Genomic DNA, 22,471 nt, shown 5'->3' with positions numbered 1-22,471 from the left:
GTCGATAGATGCTATGTGTGTGAACAGAACCTGTTGCCTGCAAGGTCTGCAGTAATATGACTTAATAGGAGACGGTCTCATAACATATCACCCAAGAATCTCAAAATAGAACAACCAAAATGCCCACAATACAATTAAAATTAACTTCTCATACCAAGAACCAGAAAAAGCTTAAGTCAAAAAGAAAAGATAACGTACAGAAACCAACACTGACACAGATATTATTTATGGATTTTTCTGAGAATGATTTCAAAGTATAAAAATGTTCAACATGTAATTATAATCATTCTTGAAACATGAAAAACAGGAGATCTTAGCAAAGAAATAGAAAATATAAAGAATCAAATGGAGATTTCTATAATTGAAATGGTAAGTTCATTGGAAGGATTAAATGAAGATGAAAGAAGAGGGAAAAAAATAATGAACCCTAAACCAGGTAAATAGAAACAATCCACTCTGAATGAGAGAGAAGGGGAATAAAAAGATATAGAAAAGAAATAAAGAGAACCTTCAGGATGAGTTGGATAATAACAAAAGACCTACAATTTGTTATGCAGGTGGCGCTAAAATAAATATATTTGAAGAAATAATGGCAGGGTTTCTCACATTTAGCAAACGAAGATGCTATGGATTCAAAACTGGGAGAAGGGTGAGAGAAGAAAGTAGAATGAGCATCAACAGAAAATAAAATAAGCATCAATAATTGCAAAATTAAGAGACAGGGGTCAAAAAGTATCACTGAAATCTGGTATTATAAAATATATAAAGATAACTATTAGAAAATGCAAACTTTTCTAAACCGGAAAGAAAAAAGAAAGCACACTAAATAAAGAATAAAACACAAAGACACCACATAAAACAGACTTGAAGCCAAACATATCAAGCATAGCAACTGCATTAATATGTGAGACCTTAACAAAAATTAATCCCCGGCCACTGAATTATTCTGACCCTATTTGGGATTTCCAAGTCTGTGAATCTATACAAAAGCCTGATGTTTCTCTCTGGGACCTTCCAGTTAGCAGTTCAATGCTTACCCAACAGCACCACGTTTTATCAGTCTGATCTGGACACTAACTAGCTAAAGTCTACGCGTGTCTATGTGACCATTCCTCAATGAAAGACCTGAACACAAAGGCTTAGGTTTGCTTCCTTGATGAGAAATATGTTGTCTGGCATATCATTGCTGGGAAAAAGAAATACAATTTGTTACACGATTCCTGGGGGAGCAAGGAAGGAAGCTAAAAAGAGAATTGGGATAAACCGTAACTATTAACAGCACTTTTGAGGATTTATAACTAATCACTGAATTCGAGGGTAGCCTTGGGGACCTTCAATATAACTAATAGTATAAATAATCAAGTCTCAACACATAACCAGTCTGTTGAAACGGATTACTTCATCTGTACCACAGGTTAAAAAAACGCTCAGGGCCAGTATCTAGCTTTCCTTCTAATATCTCACAGCCACGGTGACGTCCAAACCCACCTGATTATATCCATATTCCAACCCTGCTTCTGCTAGTGTTCTTAGTTTTTATTAACTCGCACTGTTAAGCCATTCAAGCTGTTATTTATCTCATTTTACGTATTTCATTCTGCAGCTGTTCTTATTTTCTGTTACATCTTATCCTAAAATTCCAACTAGAAAGTTCAGTATTACACTTCATATGATTTCTTAACTCAGCCTACGTCAAATCTAGCAAGTTTATCATTTAAACACTTTCCATGTCGCTTCTTGCCATTGTATTCTCACTGTCTCAGCTCTAATTGTGGCCCTAATGTTTTCTAATCCAGAACCGCAAAGCCACCACCTGTCCAGTCCCCAGATAAAGTCCCCATAGTAACACCCCAAGTCTAAGCTTCTGCTTTACTTACATTTATGTCTGTGTGATAGATGAGGACACATAATGCTGGCAAAATCTAAGGAAAAAGAAATAATAAGTAGTACTAGAGTTGATGAAAATGTCTTACTAAAAATAAACTGCTACACAAAACACAATAAATACTGTTTAAGGACAAGAAAGAGAATATTACATTTGTTAGACTCTCTTAAATTAAGACAATGAAAACGCAATAGATCATTGTACAACACCAAATGCACATTCCAGATATCCAGTTAAAATATCCAAATAGAAGGGTGAGTCAAAAAGTATTGCTACTAGGACCAGCGTTCACATGCAAATTTATTCCATGAAATGTGCTTGAACACATGTACTTAGTTGAGGGTAAGCTCTCTCAGTAATATATTTGTCTTAGTCTTGTTGGGGGTGCTTTCAATAAGAGAGACACTTTCTGTGCCGGGGGAAAACTTATTTGAGGTCAAGACTAATAGAGAAGCTGTGCAACAAGGTTGTGGGAATGCTGTCCCACATAAACCGCCATTTCTTGTAAAGATTGAGCAGAAGGCTGGTAAGACCTCAACAACGAGCAGGGCAAAGCACTTCGCTCAAGAGGTGAGGGTGGCTTTTATTGAAATTCCAAATGAGTCATCGGAATAGAGCACCATCACACCCCTGATTCCCTTGCTTGCCCTGATCTTGCCCCTTCAGACTGTTTTGCTCCCCAAACTCAAGAACATCGAAAAGAAATAGAACGTGTGTCCACCAGGAACACCGACACTGCCCTAGTGAAAGGCTGTCAATTAAAAAGCACAGAATTCTTTGTGAAAGGGTTAGACATGCAAACACCACTTTCTGAAGTGCACAGCTCTAGATTCTAGAGGAAGGATACATTGAAAACCAGCAGCTTCAGATTTTGATATTGTTACTTAATAAGAGTTTCAATGATTTTGTAGCAATGTTCTTGACGTGCCCTTGTCAACCTGTTAAAGACTAATGTACCTTAAAGGATAAACATTTGTTTTAAACAGATTTCTTTCTGACATACAATGCCCTGTGAAAAGAATGGATATGCAGTATTTACACTATGGCTACTATGAAACGCTGCTCTGAAAAGTGTCCTCACCAACCCCCCTGGGCAAAGTAACAATGCTTTTGTTAATATTTGATGAAAACTTTCTGACTTCAGATTTTCTACTGAAATTATCGCCAATATGCCCACATACAAAGCTTTGATTCCCTTAAGTTCAGGCCTTACATGTAGATCTTTTTAAAAATCTGAAGCAAGGAAGTGGGGGTTGGGTGAGCAGATAAAAATCACACTCGAAAGCACCCTTTCCATAAAACAAAACGTAGCAGAAGCCAACTAAAGACGGTGATTATTAAGACATCATTTCTCTAGAGTCAGGTGAATAAAAGTTATACAGTTTTATAAACTTAAAATACTAAAATCAATTTACACATGGATGTAAAAATGCCTTTGCTTTCCTTTAATCGGATGTACTACACAGTACAGCAGCTCTTCCTAACCTGTAACACCAATCCTAGCTACACTATGGTTCTTTCCTACATATGTACAGGACCGGTTCTGGGATGACCCAGGTGGGCAGTGTTAACCCCCCAAATACCGGCAGAGTCGGGCACAGGTGGTCATACACGTGTGTTCTCTCGGCTTGCATGCAGCAGAGGAGAAAGAAGCCCTCGAGAATGAAGATTCTCTGGGATTTCACTACACTTTTTGGGAAGAAGCCAAAATTAAATATTTTCAGACTGTGGGTGACTGCAGGCAACTAACTAGTAGAAAGCAAAACTGAGATAAAGGGGAACCACTGTATGTCACACTTTCAAGAACACTAATTCTGTCAGTTCTCAAAGGAAATTTCAATTAGACTGAATGCAAATTCACTCAAGAATACGTGCACATAAATATACTAGCTTCATCTGTAGATTAGCTTATTTAATAACTGTTAAATTGACCATGGAATACAATAATAAAACTTTGGATTTTTTTTTTCACTTTACCCTTTTCTATTAGAAATTTTGTATTTTCTTTTTATAAATGGTCATCAAAAATGAAGAACATGGTTGGACTGACTGTCTCTCAACTGCTATTAAGAGCTTCCACTTTTATTTCAAAGGAATCACAAATGAATAACCTAACTTAAAAATTTTTAGACCATCTAATGAAATAAGAGTGTATTATCCATTCCCTGCACATTAACAACTAAAGCATAAACAGAGGGAAAATATACCATCGGACCTTTAGAATTCTTCATTTACCTCCTGAACTGTTTCCATAGGCGGTGGGGGGTCCTTATTCCTGCAGAGATTGACAATGACCCATGTGACGTTCCGAAGGAAGGTGATGGGAATGGAGGGGTTGATGAAGGACAGAAGAGGTTTGACAACTCCCAGTGATATGACATAATCTCTACATTGAGGACCATCACCTATAGAAATGAAAATTGTATTTAAAAAAAAATCACATTCAAGATGAGAAAGTCTGAAATGTATGCAATGGCTAATGTTGGGACACTGATGGTCTATGTTTCCTCATCAGTAGTCGAAGGCATCAAGGGTTGCTGTTTCCCTCTATATTTTGGTTTCGGGGGTCACAAAATTTAACCTACTAGTCCTGATAGCAAATCACAATATCCGTTCCAAAGAGGCATCACCGTAAGTTAGTATTTATAAGGCAAGAAGCTAGCCAACCCACAATAAATTTAGAGGAAACATAGTGTGTAATGGCTATGCCAATGTAGGAAAAAAGTTAATTAAGAATCTTAATTGGAGGCTTTTCAAACCTAAATGCAACTTACCTATAATATTTCCCAAAGCCCACACTGCTTGTTCACAAACATTCTGATGTGGTGAATGGAGAAGTCTCAGAAAAAGAGGTACCGCATCTATAATACAGGGAAATAGTTGTACTTATAAATATTAATACTCTATAACAAAGAGTAGTACTCTTTTTTTTAATTTTAACAATTTATTAGGGGCTCATACAATTCTTATCACAGTTCATACATATACATACATCAATTGTATAAAGCACATCTGTACAGTCTTTGCCCTAATCATTTAATAGGCAAAATGTTGACGTTTATGGGCTACAACCTAAGTAAGACAATAAAACATAGCAAGTCTGAACCATCGTAGTAGCTGAAATATAGTTAACTGAATTAATGACTGTGACAAATGTCTTTACCTGGTGCGCACCTTTCATAACTTTAAACCCTTGTTCTGTTCCTTTGTTGACTCGCCTCTTGGCCTATGCAAGTTATGAAAACTCTATGTTTAACCTATCGATAAACTGCTCTCCAAAGTAGCATGACAATTTTACATTCCTATCAGCAATATGAGGGATCACATTTTTTCCACTTAGAAATTTCTTATTATTTTTACAATTTTAAACTTAAATTTATCTATATATTTTTTTATAAACAGAAGGGCAATATTGCCATGTAGAGATCACCCACAAGCAGACACCATGAAAGTAGAGTTATTCGATTGTACCTACTAGTCTCTACTGAGGCACCGGAATAATTGTGAGGATGGGCAGTGCTTCGCCCAGTTGGACTTAGGGTCGGAGCCAACTCCACTCCATGGCATCCAACAACAACAAATCCTCTAGGGAAACTCCTCGCCTAAGGGGTGGTTCCTTTTTGTCCTAACTGACACCTGCCCTGGAGCTTTCTCCTTGCCGTTACTGAAATACATGAAATCGAACTAACAGGGAATCATCTTCTCACTACATGATTCGCTGTAACTCATATACTGCTCAAAACCATGCTGAGTACCATCCAAAGTCAACTCAGTACACTAAACATTAAAAGACAATGCATTCACTTGATATCTAGATGTTATCTAGTTCTTTTCAAAGCGCTTTGTCAGTTTGGGTCAACCTGCCAATAAATATGAGCCCAGTCTGGAGGTAAGATATCAGCTACTCAAATGCCTTGGAAGTATTAGAAACAGAAACGTTAAGGTTAGCTACTAAGAAACGGTCTTGATCCAAAATTATAATATTCTATTTACTCTTTAGTAACCACAGTGAGAACTTAATAATAAAGTAAGGATAGCAATGGGCCAGATATCAATCATCAGCAAGTTAGAAAATTCTCCAGTTGCTATTCTAAATTCTCCAAATGCTATAAGCTAAATTTTAAGCTTTGTTACAAAACTTACATTTCTTTGTAAGCACTTAAAACAAAGAAACCAACAAAATATATTCCGAGAGTAAGGGAGTTAATTTACTTACTAGACTGTACAACAGCTTGAGTCTGTGCAGAAGTTCCTGAAGCTATGTTAGTTAGTGCCCAGGCAGCTTCAAACTGTAATGAAGGACTGAAAAACAATTAAAAAGATCACCATTTAAATGTATGAACTTCCTAACTATCAGGCTGTATTACCTTGCCCTTGAATTTTGATTTGCATTCAATGCCTGAGGGGTATAGGCACTTGAATGTCTCTTTGGCTCCCAAAGTCTTTAGCCATTATAAACTAGCTTCTCACTCTCCATTGGTAGTTCTAACAGCCAATTGTGTTTTTTTAGACTCCTTCCATCTAATTAGGAAGCCATGCCAATTTATTTTCTACTTATTTCCATTTGCTACATTTTCTATCATTACCCCTCATATCACTATGCTAAATTCAAGTTCATTTTTCCAAAATGGTCTTATAGTTGAAATCCCACTTGACTCTACTATATTATCTGCTTTTCATACGGAAGATATTAAAAGGCTATATAATTTTGCTGAAAAGATGAGCTTATTATAATTTGGAAGTGATTGAAAACTTCACCCAAAAAATGAAAACTGAGCCAGCCTTTGAAAGATGAATAGAAAATGCAAGGCACTCACCACTTGGAGTGAAAAAACAAAAACACCAGGAGTGGAATGATCGTAAAGTACATGGATGACAAGAAAAAGATTAAGAGAGCAGAAGGCAAGAAGAGATGGAAAAATATTAACAAGGGATGCAAGAGGAAGGCAAGTTACCCAAGATTATGAATGTGTTTACAGGGAAGTGGAGAATGTGCGCCAAGCCCTAGGGATCGATATTTGCAATTTATAGTATTTACATCAGTAAGCTTTAAGAATTGGGTGCTGTGAAAAGGGGAGTAAAGAAAATAATGTTGGAGACCAAAGTATGAAAAATGAATAAAAATGGTTAAAGGCTGATGTTCTTGCTAGAAGGCATGGAAAACGATCAACATTAAAATAGGACAGATCATTGAAAGAATATAAGTTTCTTTATGCAGGTGGGAGTGGTGGTGAGAAAAACTAAGGTGAATCAAAGTTAAAAGAATTAAAAGAAAAGCATATAAATATTAGAGAACGAGAGCTAGGATGTTAATATCAAAAGGAAAAAGGGCCCCAGAAGGAAAAGGTATTAAGTTGAAGGAATATAAAATACAGCAAGCGGTGAAGAAGGAAAATATATCCCACAGGTTTCAAGTACAGATAAAAAGATGGCAATTCCAACAGAAAATGCATGGTAAGTTTTGGTGGAAAGTGGGGTACACCAGGCTACTGGAGGCAGGGGGAGTAAAAGAACAAGGTCCAAGGGGCGTGTGTGTGTTTGTGTGTGAGTATGCACGCTTCTGCACACACACGAAAAAGGCCTATGAACAAAGAGAACGACGTTAAAAGAAATGATGAATGTGATAAATGGTAAATAGACATTACAAACTTGCTATTGTCTAAAGTATTTTGCATATATTATCTCTACTCCTTAAAACCTCCTAATTTTTGTAAATGAGGTCTCTGAAGCCCAGAGAGATCACCTGACTTATCTAAAGGGACTTGTGTTTTGGTCAATGATAAATCCTGGTTTTAGACCAGGGTATATACGTAATTTCTTCTACACTACAGCCTAAAACACTATAACATAATTTCTCACAATAAATTCTTATAATCAAACTGAAACCACAAAGAATTTTCTATTTTTTGCTTTTTTATAATTATTTACTGAATTACTTATATTTCAACATGCATTGCTGTATATATGCTACTTTTCATAGACACATCACACAAATGAGTGAACTGTTAACCACAATGCCAGTGGTTCAAACCCAGCAACCACTCCAAGGAGAAAGACAAGGCTGCTTCTGTGAAAACTTACAAAGCCTCAGAAACCCGACACAGGGTCGCTATGAGTCAGAATCAACTTACTGGCAGTGGGTGAGTACAAGGAGGAAAGAATTAATTTTTAAAAGGATGAACTAAAACTTACCTTTACTTAAATAATGCTTTTCATTGAAAATACGCACAATAGTACTAAGTGTTAAAGGACTCTAGGGGGGTTGAGGGAGTTGTGGTACACAATGCAAACAAAGGAAGTATTTGAAGTACAAAAAGATTCTTCAGTAACAGTTATATAGTTTTTCTCATTCAGCCAATTGAAAATTCCTGAGACGACCTGTTGATACACCCAAGTTTCAGCTTAAATGCTCATAACTGCAAAATTGATGGTGTGTTTGTCTTAAGGAGGTTTTAAACTTAAGCTTATATTCTCCCCAGTAATTCAAATGATGATATTTAAGAATAATATTTAATGGATATGAACCCAGTACTGAAAAAGACAGCAAGTTGTGGTTCGCCCTTTCTTTTCTGGATACAAATAAATCTCTCTCTCTTGTACTTTATTTATTAAAATCTTTTTTTACTGACATAAAAAGCAAGCTATCAGAGGACTAACCCGGGCTGAAGGTCTGTTAAAGACTATGCAGAAGATCAGTGATCAGCTGGACTCTTCCCAGGGAAAGAGCGAGCCCCTGAACTCTGGAAACCCTTCATGCTGACTCAGTCATGAGGTTAATCTATATATAGACTCATAAGCAAAGGGTGACTCAAATACTATTTGGGTTGTTTCAAAATATTACCATGAAAGAAACTAACAAATAAAAACTCTAAAACACAGTATAAGTTACAACAGGCAATAAATATTGGCTAAAATTTTTCTAGAATATATACATATACTTCATAAACTGAAAATGCATGACAATTTAAGACATAACAAATCAAAACCAAATCAAGCCTACTGGTTAAATAATCACGCTACATTCTAAGTTAGCCGGAAAAAAATTGAACAGTGTACCAAATCCATACTTACTTGTCATCCCTTTCTAGACATTTGACTAGAATCGGTAAGATCCCAGACTTTATTAGGTCATCAATTGGTGGGTTTCTGTCACTGGATAATAGCTTTCTAGAAATAAAACACAAGAAATTAACTGCCATAATTTTCAAACCATAAACTACATTAACAATGTATTATTTTCACACTCTCAGGGAAGACACCAGAAGAAGAAACCTTTGCCTGAGTACAATTTAGTATGGCTTACCTCGCAGCCTGAACAGCACTCAGCTGGACCACTGGGTTATCACTTGTGGCATTCTGCAACACCAAATATAAAGTTCAGAAACTTAAAATAATAATAATTTTAAATCATTTTAAAGTAAGAATATTAAATAAATAACATACCTGCAATATAGCTTCTAGTGTTACATTTTGCTTCAAAAGAAAAAAAGAAAGCTTAGCAAAGAAGTTTATCAGCAAAATTGCAATCCATTAATTAGTCTATCTGTTAAAATTAGAATTAGTATACCTTAATTATCATAGTAAAGTTGGTTTTACATTAAAAATAAAGTTCTGGCTATAAAATTATTAAGATAATGTTACAAGACTTTATAAGAACAAGGAAACTTACTGCTTTAAAATCAGCATCAACATCTGAATCTTCTAAGCTTTCTTCCTGGGGAACATTCCTCTTTTTCAATAAGTGCTCATCTCTTTTGTTCTGAAAGGTAATCAATAAATGATTAAGAAGACATTAGGCTGCTGCTAATAAAAAATCTACTGAAGTTGTTTCAGCTTTATTAGTCAATTATAAAACAAATACTGAACTTCTATGTAATAATAAACCAAAACTCATTGCCATCTGAGTTGATGCCTAATTATAGCAACCCAAAGGGCAGGGTTGAATTGCCTCTGTGATTTTCTGAGACTGTAACTGTTTATGGGAGTAGAGAGCCCCATCTTTCTCCCAAGGGGCAGCTGTTGGTTTTGAACGTGGGACCTTTGGTATCTCAGCGGAATGCATAATCGCCAGTACGCCACCAGGGCTCCTTATAAAAATAAATAGGGCTAAATGTGCATTCTGCAAACTAATGACAAGGACACATTCTGGTTTGGGTAACAAAACTGGTTCAGAGTCCAGCTTTGACATACACATAAAAAACTACTATAAAGCTAAAAGCCATCAATAAATAAATGGACAACTAGCTATAGGCCAGAGACACAATGGAATACTATGCAATGATAAAGAATAACAACAAATCTGCAAAACATTTAACAACTAATTGGAGGATGTCCTGTGAAACGGTGGTGGTGTCAGGCAAGTGTTGGACTGTGAACTGCAAGGTTGGCAGTTCAAATCTACCAGTCACTCCATGGGATCGAGATGAGGCAAGTACTCCTGTAAAGATTACAACCTTGGAAAATCTACAGGGTTGATATGAGTTGGAATCAATGGTAGTAGGTTTGGTTTTTGGTTTTGTGCTTAGTAAAAGAAGTCAACCACAAAACGGCAAATACTGGATGAAACCACTGTTGGTTTTTTTTAAGAAAGAGAGGGGGAAGATGGATTATAGGCAAAAAGAAAAAAAAAAGATACTAGAGATGGGAGGAAGAGGGAGAGAAAATTAAGGACTAGATATAAGGCACATGTTGACAAGGTTGAAGGAAAAGGAAATACATAGTATGAGAGAAGGCAGCACAACATAACTAAGGACCAAGAAGACAATGAGCAGGCAACTACTGGTAATTATTATAACAAAGACAATCTCATAATATTAGTATTAATAAATAATAACTTACAAACAAATACATACCCCCCCATGTGCCTATCCCTCTGGCAACACCACCTAACACTGATGAGTGGCTATACAGTAAGCATCAAGGTTGATTCCTCCCACTTTATTCTTGACCAAGATTATTTTTGCTATTTGTTTATATGCACCTTTCCATATATATGAGAAAAGGATTTTTTCAAAGCTATGCATTAAAAAATTTTTTTTAACAAAACAACCTTATCACCTTCAAAGTACCCTCCATTACACTTAATACATTTGTCAAATCTGTGATTCCATTCTTGGAAACATTTTTCAAACTCATCTGTTTGGATGGCTCACGGCACCTCCCTCATTTTTTTCTTCACCTCTTCTGTGTCATCAAATCACTGTCTTTCCATGTCCCTCTTCATTCACGGAAACAAAGAGAAGTTGCAAGGAGTGAAGTCAGGTGAATAAGGGTGTGGGGCAAGAGAGGCATGCTGGGGTTTTTTGTTGTTGTTTTGTTTTTGTTTTTTGCCAAAAACCAGTGCACTGAGATGGCTGCGAGAGCAGGTGCATTGTTGTTGTGGCAAAGCTAGACCCGTCTGCCACAAACCAAGCCTTTTTGTCACACACTGTTATGCTGTCTTTTCAGAACCTCTAAAGAGAAAGCTTGATTAACAGTCTGACCAAATGGAACAAACTCGAAATGCACTTGGAGTTGACATCTTCTTCCCATTCAGAAAGTTGATGGACATCCAGAACAAGGTTTGTCATCAACTGACATTTCACCTTTTTAAAACGAGAAAAGCACTCATAAGCTTGAGTTTTTTCCACCGTGCTGTCCTTGTAGGCCATGTTCTACATCACAACCGTTTCTGCGGCATTTTTCCTCAGCAGGAAACAAAATTCTACAGCTGCACACTGTTCACTTAAATCATCAATCACAAAAATTGAGGTTTGAGTGAAACTTTTACAAAAAAATTCACTGTGGCCAGAGAGAACCTTCTGAGGCGACATCACTGAGTGTACTAACTCAGAGCAAATCGCTCCACCCTCATCTAACAGGAAAAGTGCATACTTACTACCAAAGGTCCGCTCTGCCCAGCACAATTCCATTGCTTTTAGGGCCCCGCTCATCATTTAGAATAAGTTTGCCTATGTCTAAAAAACCTTGTCAGGATTTTAGTAAGAATTGCATTAAACATACAGATCAAGTTGAGGAAGAACTGGCATCTTTACAGCGTGGTATCTTTCAAGGCACGAATCCAGTCTCTCCATTTATTTGCCTTCAATTTTTCATTGGCATTTTGTAATTCTTATTATACAGATCCTGTACATGTTTTGTTAAGTGTATACTTTAAGCATTTTATTTCTACTGGAGAGACTGCATTGTGGCATTGTGTTTTTAAGTTCAGTCTTTACATGTTGATATATAGTTTTTCTGTTATACTCTGTATTCTGTAATCTTAATGGACTCACAATAGGAAGCTTCTCACAGCACTCCTTAGAGATTTCTATGCATATAACCATGTCACCTACACACAGGGATAGTTTTGCTTCTTCCTCTCCAAACTTTTAACTCTTCCTCTTTGTTCTTACAGCATGAGCTAGAACTTCCAGCACTACACTGAACAAGAGGAGTAAAGGCAGACATCCTCGCTAGTTCCCAGAACTTAGGGGGAAACATTCCATCTTTCACCAGTAAATACAACGTCGGGTGTAGGTTTACAGATGCTTTTTTATCAAGTTGAGATAATTCCTCTCTAATTGGATTTGTATCAGGTACAGACATTAGACTTTGTCACATGCTCTTTCTGCTTCAATTGATATGTACAGTTAGTTTTTCTTGTTAGGTTGATGATCTGAGAAAGTCATATTTTACTAAACTACCAAACACAGTACAACTCTGGTTAATCATACTTACCTTCCTTAGTTCAACTGTTACTTCATTTCTGTGTCTTCGCATTGTCTAAAAAGAAAAATAATGATTACAAAAGCATCTCAGAAATTGATATTTCTAGTATATAAATTAAGTTCTCAGACACTTAAAATATAATTAAAAATAATAACTTAAAGGATTTAAGAACTTGAAAAGAAGACTTAGAAAAGGTGAAAAAACCCAAATTTCTGTCTTTTGATGGCTATTTGTTGGTTAATTTGAGGATAGTTGGTAGGCCTTGGTTGCCTAGGATCTAGACCTCTTTCCCAAATGCACTCAGGTTCTTCTGGAGAATGACATCTTCCAAATTGTGTAGTTTTCCTGGAACCAGCTATTATGATCTCTCTTTACTGGCTAACGTAGGGCAGCAGATGCAAACTATACCAACAAAGGCTCCCTTTCCAGAACTCTGAGAATATGTTAATATCCAAAGGAAGGATTTAAACAAGATTGAGGAATGGCTACCTTGAACTAGGTCTAGCCCCAGTTCTCCAGTGTCCCCACTCATTCGATAAGCTACTCTATATTCTTCCAATAAATTATGTTTTTAATTAAGTCAGAGGCAGTTTTTAATGCCTGCAACCAACAAATTCAAACTCAAATGACTTACGTTTTAAAAAAGTAAAAAAAGCAAGTAAAATAGTATGGTCATGGCCTTAAAACCACATGGCAATGCATATAAGTGTGAAACAGATTATTTTCTAGCAAAACCTTCTCAATTCACTAACAGGCTCTATCTGATATAACAGGAACTATAAAATGATTAGCTATAACTCCCCTCTCTTGATCTATTAGAGATGATAGAGTATTGCATATACAGTTATGGTTATCTTAAAACAAAACAAAACCTCACTGCCATCAAGTCCATTCTGCCAATTAAAGTTACCTTCTTATATTTCGGGGGTAAAACTTGCAAGGGCAGTGAATTATTTAATGTGGCTCTTCTCGCCAGTCTCTAACTCCCACCAGATGCCCTTTCTCTTAATGGGTCTGATAAGGTGGGGGGAGATGCTAATAGGATCCACCTGTGAATAATAGCAAATAAGATTCTCTGGAGTGCCATCCTGCTGTATAGAAACTGAGCCCTCTGAAGCAGGAAGAGATCATTACTAGCCAGAGCCAGGAGTGGAGGCCAACCCTGACCCCAAGATCTTTGTGCAGTCAACCTCCTAGGTCCAGATAACAGCTATAGCCACACAGAACTCACAGACAACAGATTATTTTAATTCTGCCAATAAATACACCGAGGAGCACAATTTCTGGGGTCTATGGTATTCCATTCCCAGTTATTTGAGGAAGTGCCAAACCACTTTCCACAGAGGTGTACAGCACCACCAGTAGTGTATGAGGATACCAATCTCTGGGCACCCCCCACCCTTTACAGGCATTTGTTGTTTTGTTTTGAAATGTGCTATCAATTCTGGGATCACACGGTACCTCATCATGTTCTGATTTCCATCTCTAGGATGGCTGGTTTTTGTGAAAACGATCTTTACATAAGCAGATCATCAGGCCATTCTTTCAGCGCTGCTGGTGGGCTCAAACCACCAATGGAATAAGGGGATACAACGTGACTTAAAAGCAGGGAGGTGTACTTCAGGTTTGTAGCCTTTCACCATACGTATTCACTCTGTACACTGAGCAAAATAATCTGAGAAGTTGATCAAGAAGAAGAATGCAGCAACAGAACTGCAAGAAGGGATATTGACAACTTGTGATATGCAGTGATTACTCCAATAGGACCTGCATAGACTACAGCCAGCAGTCTGGACGCTACCTAAGGCACAAATACCACTGGATCAAGAAGCAACATCATGAAACATAAGACCGAAGTTGTCACAGATTCCACTTTACTTGTATCCACACAATCGACACTCTAGGAAGCAGCAGTCAAGGAAAAAAAAAAAACATAAGGCATGGGGACGAATCTATTGCGAAAGAATTCTTTAGAGTGCTAAACAGCAAAGAAGTTATTTTGAGGATTAAGATGTACCTGATCCAACTGCCTTAAGGACAAGGGGAAAGCTGGATAATAAAAAAAAAAGAATGAAGAATTTATGGTTTTAATTATGGTGCTGTACGAATACTAAAAGTGATGCGTATTAGAAATATAGCTATCATGCTCCTGAGAAGCAAAGGTGGAAAGACTTGCTCTCACATCCTTTGTACATGTTCTCAAAAGAGACCGATCTGGGAGAGGGAAATCTACTTCGTAAAGCAGAGGGTCACTGAAAGAGAGGAAGACCCTCAGGAGATGGACTGACCCAGAGCCTGTAACACTGGGCTCAAACATCACAAGGACTGTGAGGACAAGGATGGACAAGGTAGTGTTTCATGCTGTTGTATATTGGGGCATTAAAAACTGGGACTGACTGAACACCACACACCACTTCCCAAATGGTAAAACAAAAAATGAAAAAAAAATTTTTTAAGTGACAACACCAAATGCTGATGAGAATTCAGGGAAAGGTGATCACACCACATGGTTGGTGTTGAGTGATAAAATGTTCAGCCTAAACTGCTACTGCTATTCTAGAATAGTGCAGCAAGTTCTTAAACGAACATGCAGCTACCATATGACCCTAAATTACACTTCTGCACATTTATTCAAAAGAAATGAAAACGATATCCACACAAAACCTGTGTATGAGCGCGTAGGCACCTAATTTCTCACTTCAGGGCAATGTCAGCAATAGGCATTTCATATCTGGAACAACAGTGAAAATTAGTGTGAAAAATAAGCGGACATCCAGACATGCTGGTCAGAGGTGGTGAGGAAGGGGTCCAGAACCCCTCTCCTGAGGAACGAGGTGGAAGGACCCAGGCCAATGGTGGTAAACATGAGCATCAAGGACAGACAGCACCACCTAGAGCACCACCTTAAACTTTTTAAACAGGGGGTCACTTCACTGTCCCTCAGACTCATTGGAGGACCAGACTATAGTTAAAAAAAAACAAAAACAACTATGAACAAATTCCTATGCACAATGCACATATCTTATTTTGAAGTAAAAAAAAAAAACACCAAAAAGGGCAAAAACACTTGGTGGGCTGGATAAATGTCCTCGGTGGGCTGCATGTGGCCCGCGGGCCTTAGTTTGAGGATGTCTGACCTAGAGGAATGGGTCTCTGTGACCTCTCAGGGAGCTAAGTAAGTGTGCTGTGCTTGGCAGAGGAGCTTGGCAGAGGAGGACTTAGTGGATTACTCAACCAGGGCCTGAAGCAGCTGAAGATTCAGTGGGGAGGAAGAGGGAAGGATGGGTCAGCCCCTGCAGGAGAGCAGAGTGGGCCAGAGTCTCTCGGAGTGATGTGGTGCCACAGGCTGGAGCATACTGGAGATACTGGCTCTAAGGAACAGCTCCAGGAGCTGGGTTTTGGTGTAAGAGAAGGGGCTGGGGACCGTGTAAATAGTACCTGGAGAAGGAGCTGGGGAGGTGGCTACAAGAAGGTACCCAAAATAACTGAAATTTCCCCCTCCCTAAGTTATGTATTTACATGTTTTTACAAAACAACCTTATCTCAAACCTTCAAAGTACTCCTCCATTACACGTAATGCATTTGTCAAATCTATGATTCCATTCTTGGAAACATCTTTCAAACATGTCTGTTTGCATGGCTGATAACACCTCCCTCATTTTTTCTTCACCTCTTCTAAGTTGTCAAATCACTGTCCTTTCATCTCCCTGTTCATTCGTGGAAATTAAAGGAAGTTGCAAGGGGTGAGGTCAGGTGAGTAAGGTGTATGAGGCAAGAGGCATGCTGTTTTTGCCAAAACTGGTGTGCTGAGATAGCTGTGTGAGCAGCTGCCTTGTTGTCATGGCAAAATCAGTCCCCGGTCTCCCACAAATCAGGCCATTTTTTGTCACATTGTTACGCTATCTTTTCAGAACCTCTAAATAGAAAGTTTGATTACTAGTCTGACCTGGTGGAACGGACTCCAAATGCACTGAGTCCACATTTCCTTTTCAGAAAGTTGATGGACATCCAGAATGAAGTTTGTCATCAATCGACATTTCACGCCTTTTTTGAAATGAGAAAACCATTCGTACACTTGAGATTTTCCTATAGCACTGTCCTTGTAAGCTGTGTTCAACATTACAACAGTTTCTGTGACATTTTTCCCCGACCAGGAAAAAAATTTCACAGCCACACACTATTCTCTTAAATTAGCCATCACAAAAAATGAGGGTCAAGAGAAATTGCTTTTACAAAACAAAAAACAACAACCAAAAAACCCCACTGTGACTAGAGAGAACCTTCCCAGGCAATCCCATGGGTGCACTGACTCAGAGCAAGCTGCTAGATGCTTACCTAGCGGGGAAAATTGTGTACTGCCAAAGCTCCGCCCAGTGGGGCTTTTTCCTTTTTTGGGGGGGGGGCACCCGTCATAAATGTTTGGGAGGGGGGATAGGAATGTTTGGGGAGAGCATCAGGGCATCTCAACCAGGAGGTGGTGGTCCTACATTCTGGGACAATTAGAGCTGGGAAGGAGGGCCTGGCCAGGGGAGCCCCAGGAGCCTAAGGAGGCAGGGTGCTATGTTAGGCAGGGTTTTCCAGAGAATGAGTAACAGAACTGTAGGTGAACAGATACATGGGATGGTATAAGATATGGCAAAAAGTTATACTAGTAATATCTAATAAAATAATAAGGGTTCCTGGGGAGTGGTGAGGGAGGAGATAAAAGGGAGCTGGTAGCAAAGAGCTCACGAATAAAGAAAATATTTTGAAAATGATGGTCGCAGCAATTGTACAATTATGCCCGATCTAAATAAATTATGGATTGGCCTTGTAAGCTGTGTTCAACATCACAATAATTTCTGTGACATTTTGCCTTAATATCCGTAAGATCTCCCAATAAAGTGATTACAAAATAAAAAGAATTGTGTACAAATTGTTCATAATGTCTCTGTACCAATCTCAAAACAACCAATAAAATGTCAGTTACAAAAGAAAAAAACAGTCCATAGATTTGATCAACAAAACAATCCTTCCTATTAAAAAACCCTAAAAAATAAAACCAATTACAAAAGAGGCTATTTGATAAATATAGATATAAATAGCACAAGGTTTTAAAAGAACTGAGAACATACACCTATCATATTAATTAAATGAGCTTAATTTACTCATGAAATCTAACATTATGATGTATATCTTCATATACAACTATAGAATAATCATCAGGATTTATGGTTAAAGTGGACCCAGAATGTTGAGAAGTATATATACTATGTTGAGAGTATTGAGAAGTATATAGACTATGCTATATAAGAAATGGGGGAAATGATAAGAATATATGCACCCAAATGACAAAATATTGTTTAAATGATTACCTGTGGCCAAACCAAAAGTCAAACTGAGTGTCATCAAGTCCATCCCGACTCACAGCGACTCTATAGGACAGGGGAGAACTGTCCCGTGGGGTTTCCGAGGCTGTAGCTCTTTATAATCTTTCCCCCAAGGTGCAGCACCTTGAAGTTAGTTAGTAACCCAACACATACACACTTTGCCACCTTTGGTAGCACAGAGAAAATAGGGTAGAAAGGACAAAGAAATTAGGCTAAATTTGACTTGAGAACCATGAAAATACTCAACAAAGTTAAACTTAGATGGAAAAATAATCCTTGGAAAAAAATAAAAGCACATGAACCAAAGTGTGTATCTAGTTGGCAGAATCATAGTATTGTATATAACTTTTTAATATCTTAATTTGATTGTATCCCCAATCAACAAAAGTACATGAGATATAATTTTCTTATTAGTACTAGTATCGATGGTACTGTTATTCTGAAACTATTGCGTGTATTTTGAATAACGCCAATGACAGTAGTATGATACTTTTTATTCTATTGTACATGGTACCACAGAAAGCCAGGAATATCAGTCTGGGAGAAACGAGAGACAGAAAAGGTTTAGTATGAACTCCATAGATCTGAATCTGAATGGAGTGTCAGGATAAATGCCTATCTTTGTTGTTGTTTTCTGAGTCCTATATCTGTCCATTTAAAAGGGGGTAGAAACAATGACCAAATCAGTGTATATAGACATATACAATATAATCTTGATGCCAAGCGGGCTCACGTGGAAAAGAAAGAGGCCCTGAATAGCCATATAATATTGTCGGAGGACTGGCAGTCCCTGATATCAAAATATGATTTGCAACAAAGGTGCAACGTCTGTCCCTTCAATAAGGAAGAAAGCAATCTTTTTAACAAAGGGTGCTGGCAACACTGTATATCCTCCAACAGAAAGGTGAAACAGAATCCAGAAACCTCATAGCATACACAAAAATTAATTAAAAATAGATCAATGACATACTTGGCCAGAGTCTAGTCTCTAAAACATATAGAAAGCTTTTAACACGTCAATAACAAGAAATAAAACCAACTTAAACATGGACAAAAGACATGAACAGACACTGCACAAAGAGAACACTCAAATGACCAACAAACATGAAAAGATGCTCACAACCAGCCATTAGAAAGATACAAATTAAAAAAACCATCCCATTCTGGCTAAAGTGGCACTGATACACAGTGACAACAAGAAAACCTGTAACAAATGTTGGTGGACTTGTAGGGAGATTAGAAGACTTGCGCATTACTGGTAGGGCCGGTAATGGTATAACCACTATGGAAATGGTGTAACACAAATTAAGAAGAAAAGAAATGAAAGTAAGTTACGATGCAACAGTCCCACACCTAGGTACATACCCTAGAAACCTAATAAGGGAGACACAATCAAGCATACGAACACCTACGTTCACTACAGCATTGTTCACAACAGCAAGAAATGCGAACAACCCAAGGTCCTACGGTATAGCGCATTACTTAATAGTAGCTCCCATCGAATGACTGTGTAGCACTCACAAATGTGAGGTGCCTGTGTCCCACCAAGAGAATTGGATAGCTTGCCAACAGAGTACATACATTAGGGGCACCGTGCCCTTATGGGACCTAAAAAGGGGATTGGTTAGTTCTGCCATCCTGCAGGCTTACAATGAGGTAGAAAATGAGATCTCACTACCACCCAGAAAGGAGAGCCAGGAGTTGAGTGCATCCTGGTACTCAGGAGAGAGCTCTGTGTGTGATATGAGATGGCAGCGGTGACAAGAGGAGGAGGAGAAACAGTAGCAAAGATTGGGGTCAAAATTGGTTTTAAAAAGTTTAAAAGGTGGAGGCATACCTGACCTCCAACTCATAGGAATCAACCTGGGGTGGAAGATATTGCTACAGATAAGGATTCTATGGCCATTTTGTGAGGTTCAGGAGAGCTCTGGTGGTGGTGTGGGCTAAGTATTGGACTGTGAATCACAGTGAGCAATCCAAAACAACCAGCTGCTCCGCAGGAGAAAGATGTGGGCGTAGTTTCTTTAAAGAGGTATGACCGGAAAACCTTATGGGGCAGTTCCACTCTCTCCTATAGGGTCAATTTGATGGCATTAGGTCTGGGTTTGGGTTATTATTATTGTTAAAAGATTTTCCATCTACATTACGATAAATGTCTCATATCTCTATGCCACTTCAAGACCACCAATTCTACCCAGTAAAAGTCTTTGTGATAGACTGAATTATATCACCTAAAACATGTCAAAGTGGCTAGCTCAAGATTATCACCATTATATAACAGTCTTCCATCTTGTTAACTGATATAATTATCCTGTTACAAATTTTAATCTCTATTATGTTAATGAATCAAGATACAATCTATGGTACTATCTTATATCTTGAGTCAATCTCTTTGATATAAGACATTAAACAAGAGAACAGAGGTCAGAGGGACCTGACTACCTAGAACTGGGAGTGGAATGCAACTTTTAGATCCAGGAATCTCCTAGACCTAGCAGAAGATTGATGATACCAAAACCCAAGGAACACTAGGCCCATAAATGTTGAAAGGAGATCAAGAAGTTTCCCCTGAGCCTACAAGTCTTTCCCTAGAGCGATTGCCTGGAATCTGAACTTGTAGCTTTCCAACTGTGACATAGATTTGTGTTATGAAATCACCCATTTGCATTATTTCTGTTATAGCAGCACTAGTTAACTGATAGGTTTATATCATCTACCCTATTGCTGTATGTCCATTCTCATTTCTGTCACCCCTTCCTTATATCCATGGAGGATTCCAGCAGCTGCCTGTGTTTCTCTTCACACTGAATCCTGACAACACCTTTGGTGCCCAACAATCTAACTACCCAGCAGTTGAAAAGGCTGGCTAGGCACAACCCCCACCCCGCCAAGTTTAGTTTCACCATGACTCAAGATTCTGTGGTAATTCTTTTGACAGCAACCAGCAACATACCTGTCAATTCAATTAGCATAAGGTTTGGATGTTTTGCATTCCTTTAAAATATTTTTTAAAAATCATTTTATTGGGGGCTCTACAATTCTTCTCACAATCCATTCATCCATCCATCCATTGTGTCAAGCACATTTGTACATTTGTTGCTCTCATCATTCTCAAAACATTTGCTTTCTACTTGAGCCCTTAATATCAGCTCCTCATTTCCCCCGACCCTCACGAACCCTTGATAATTTATAAAGGATTATTTTGTCTATCTTACACTGTCTGACGTCTCCCTTCATCCACTTTTCTGTTGTCCATCCCACAGGGAGGAGGTTATATGTAGATCCTTTTAATCCGTTCCCCCTTTCTACCCTACCTCCCTCCACCCTCCAGGTATTGCCACCCTCACCACTGGTCCTGAAGGGGTCATCTGTCCTGGATTCCTGTGTTTCCAGTTGCTACCTGTGCCAATGTACATCCCCTGGTCTAGTCAGACTTGTAAGGTAGAGTTGGGATCATGATAGTGGGGGGAGGAAGCATTTAGGAACTAGAGGAAAGTTGTATGTTTCATCGTTGCTACCCTGCAACCTGAGTGGCTCATCTCCTCCCCACGACCCTTCAGTAAGGGGGTGTCCAGTTGCCTACAGCCCAAAACCCTTTAAAAATTTTTTAAATGTTCAGTGTTCTGTTTGTTTTTATGAAATGGGCAAGATCTTTCCTGAAATGTTAATGTGCCATGTTCTCTACTTTAGGGAATCTGAATCCTGACAACAAAACTCTTAACACACTCGACAGACTCAGTTTAAGACATCAGAAAAACTGAACTAGATGCACAAAGATGACTTTAATCTCTGTAACTCCTTGATTTCCTCCCAATCTATCAAACCCTCCTTGTTGATGCTTCCACCTCACAGGATCATCCTATTTTAATTCTTTTGTACCCTGGCATTCTGTTATTGCCCTGGCTTAAAAAAAACAAAACAAAACCAAAAAACCAACAACTCTGGGCCACTTTAATTGTTTTCATCCCCACTCCAAGAGCTGGTTGCTAAGTGATGCAGGGAAAAGAAAACAAAACAAAACTCAACCTCCAATATGGGGATTACAAATACTAGATCTCTAATTTCAATTAAGCTCTCAAAGCATGCTGCCTGGAAATCATTTCAGGCTTCCTGTGTTAGATTTCACACTATATTAAGAGCCTCCTTCTCTATAACCTTCTTACTCTTCACAAAAGTCCAGGCCTCCTAATTTACTAACAGAAATAATCAAATAGTATCAATTTCAACTTATTACATAAATTTGAATCTCCTTTCTAACCTGCCCCCAATAATCTGTATCCTGAAATGTCCTTGTTTCCTTTCATCCTATCACAAGAGATGTCCATCTGTGCTCCTGATTACTTTAATCCCTTAACTCGAACATCCTCTCATCTAAAATCCCCTATCTCCCACGGGGAGGGAAAGCTTGCTCCATTTATCACCCCCTCTTCCATTTTCAACATCTATTTTCCATCATCATTTAAGCTTGTTTAAGTATCTTTCCTCTAATTTGGGCGTGAAGGGAAAA

At 38.2% G+C, this 22,471-nt stretch overlaps 1 protein-coding gene across 1 annotated transcript in view; it reads right to left on the bottom strand.

The window, feature by feature from the left end:
- The window catches only part of KPNA3 (karyopherin subunit alpha 3), an 82,061-nt gene that overhangs the window by 28,571 nt on the left and 31,019 nt on the right, over positions 1–22,471 (bottom strand). Inside the window, exons 2-10 of the mRNA XM_075533271.1 lie at positions 12,605–12,649; positions 9,555–9,644; positions 9,329–9,358; positions 9,189–9,241; positions 8,957–9,052; positions 6,102–6,187; positions 4,660–4,746; positions 4,121–4,290; positions 1,878–1,922 (exon numbers count right to left, since the gene is read on the bottom strand). Of these exons, the coding sequence (XP_075389386.1) occupies positions 1,878–1,922; positions 4,121–4,290; positions 4,660–4,746; positions 6,102–6,187; positions 8,957–9,052; positions 9,189–9,241; positions 9,329–9,358; positions 9,555–9,644; positions 12,605–12,649 (702 nt within the window). The remainder of the gene's footprint in view (positions 1–1,877; positions 1,923–4,120; positions 4,291–4,659; positions 4,747–6,101; positions 6,188–8,956; positions 9,053–9,188; positions 9,242–9,328; positions 9,359–9,554; positions 9,645–12,604; positions 12,650–22,471) is intronic.

Source organism: Tenrec ecaudatus, chromosome 15 (assembly GCF_050624435.1).
Source record: "Tenrec ecaudatus isolate mTenEca1 chromosome 15, mTenEca1.hap1, whole genome shotgun sequence".
NCBI classification, from domain to species: domain Eukaryota; kingdom Metazoa; phylum Chordata; class Mammalia; order Afrosoricida; family Tenrecidae; genus Tenrec; species Tenrec ecaudatus.
Note: the sequence above shows the minus strand (reverse complement) of the source record. Positions and strands in the feature narration are given on the sequence as shown.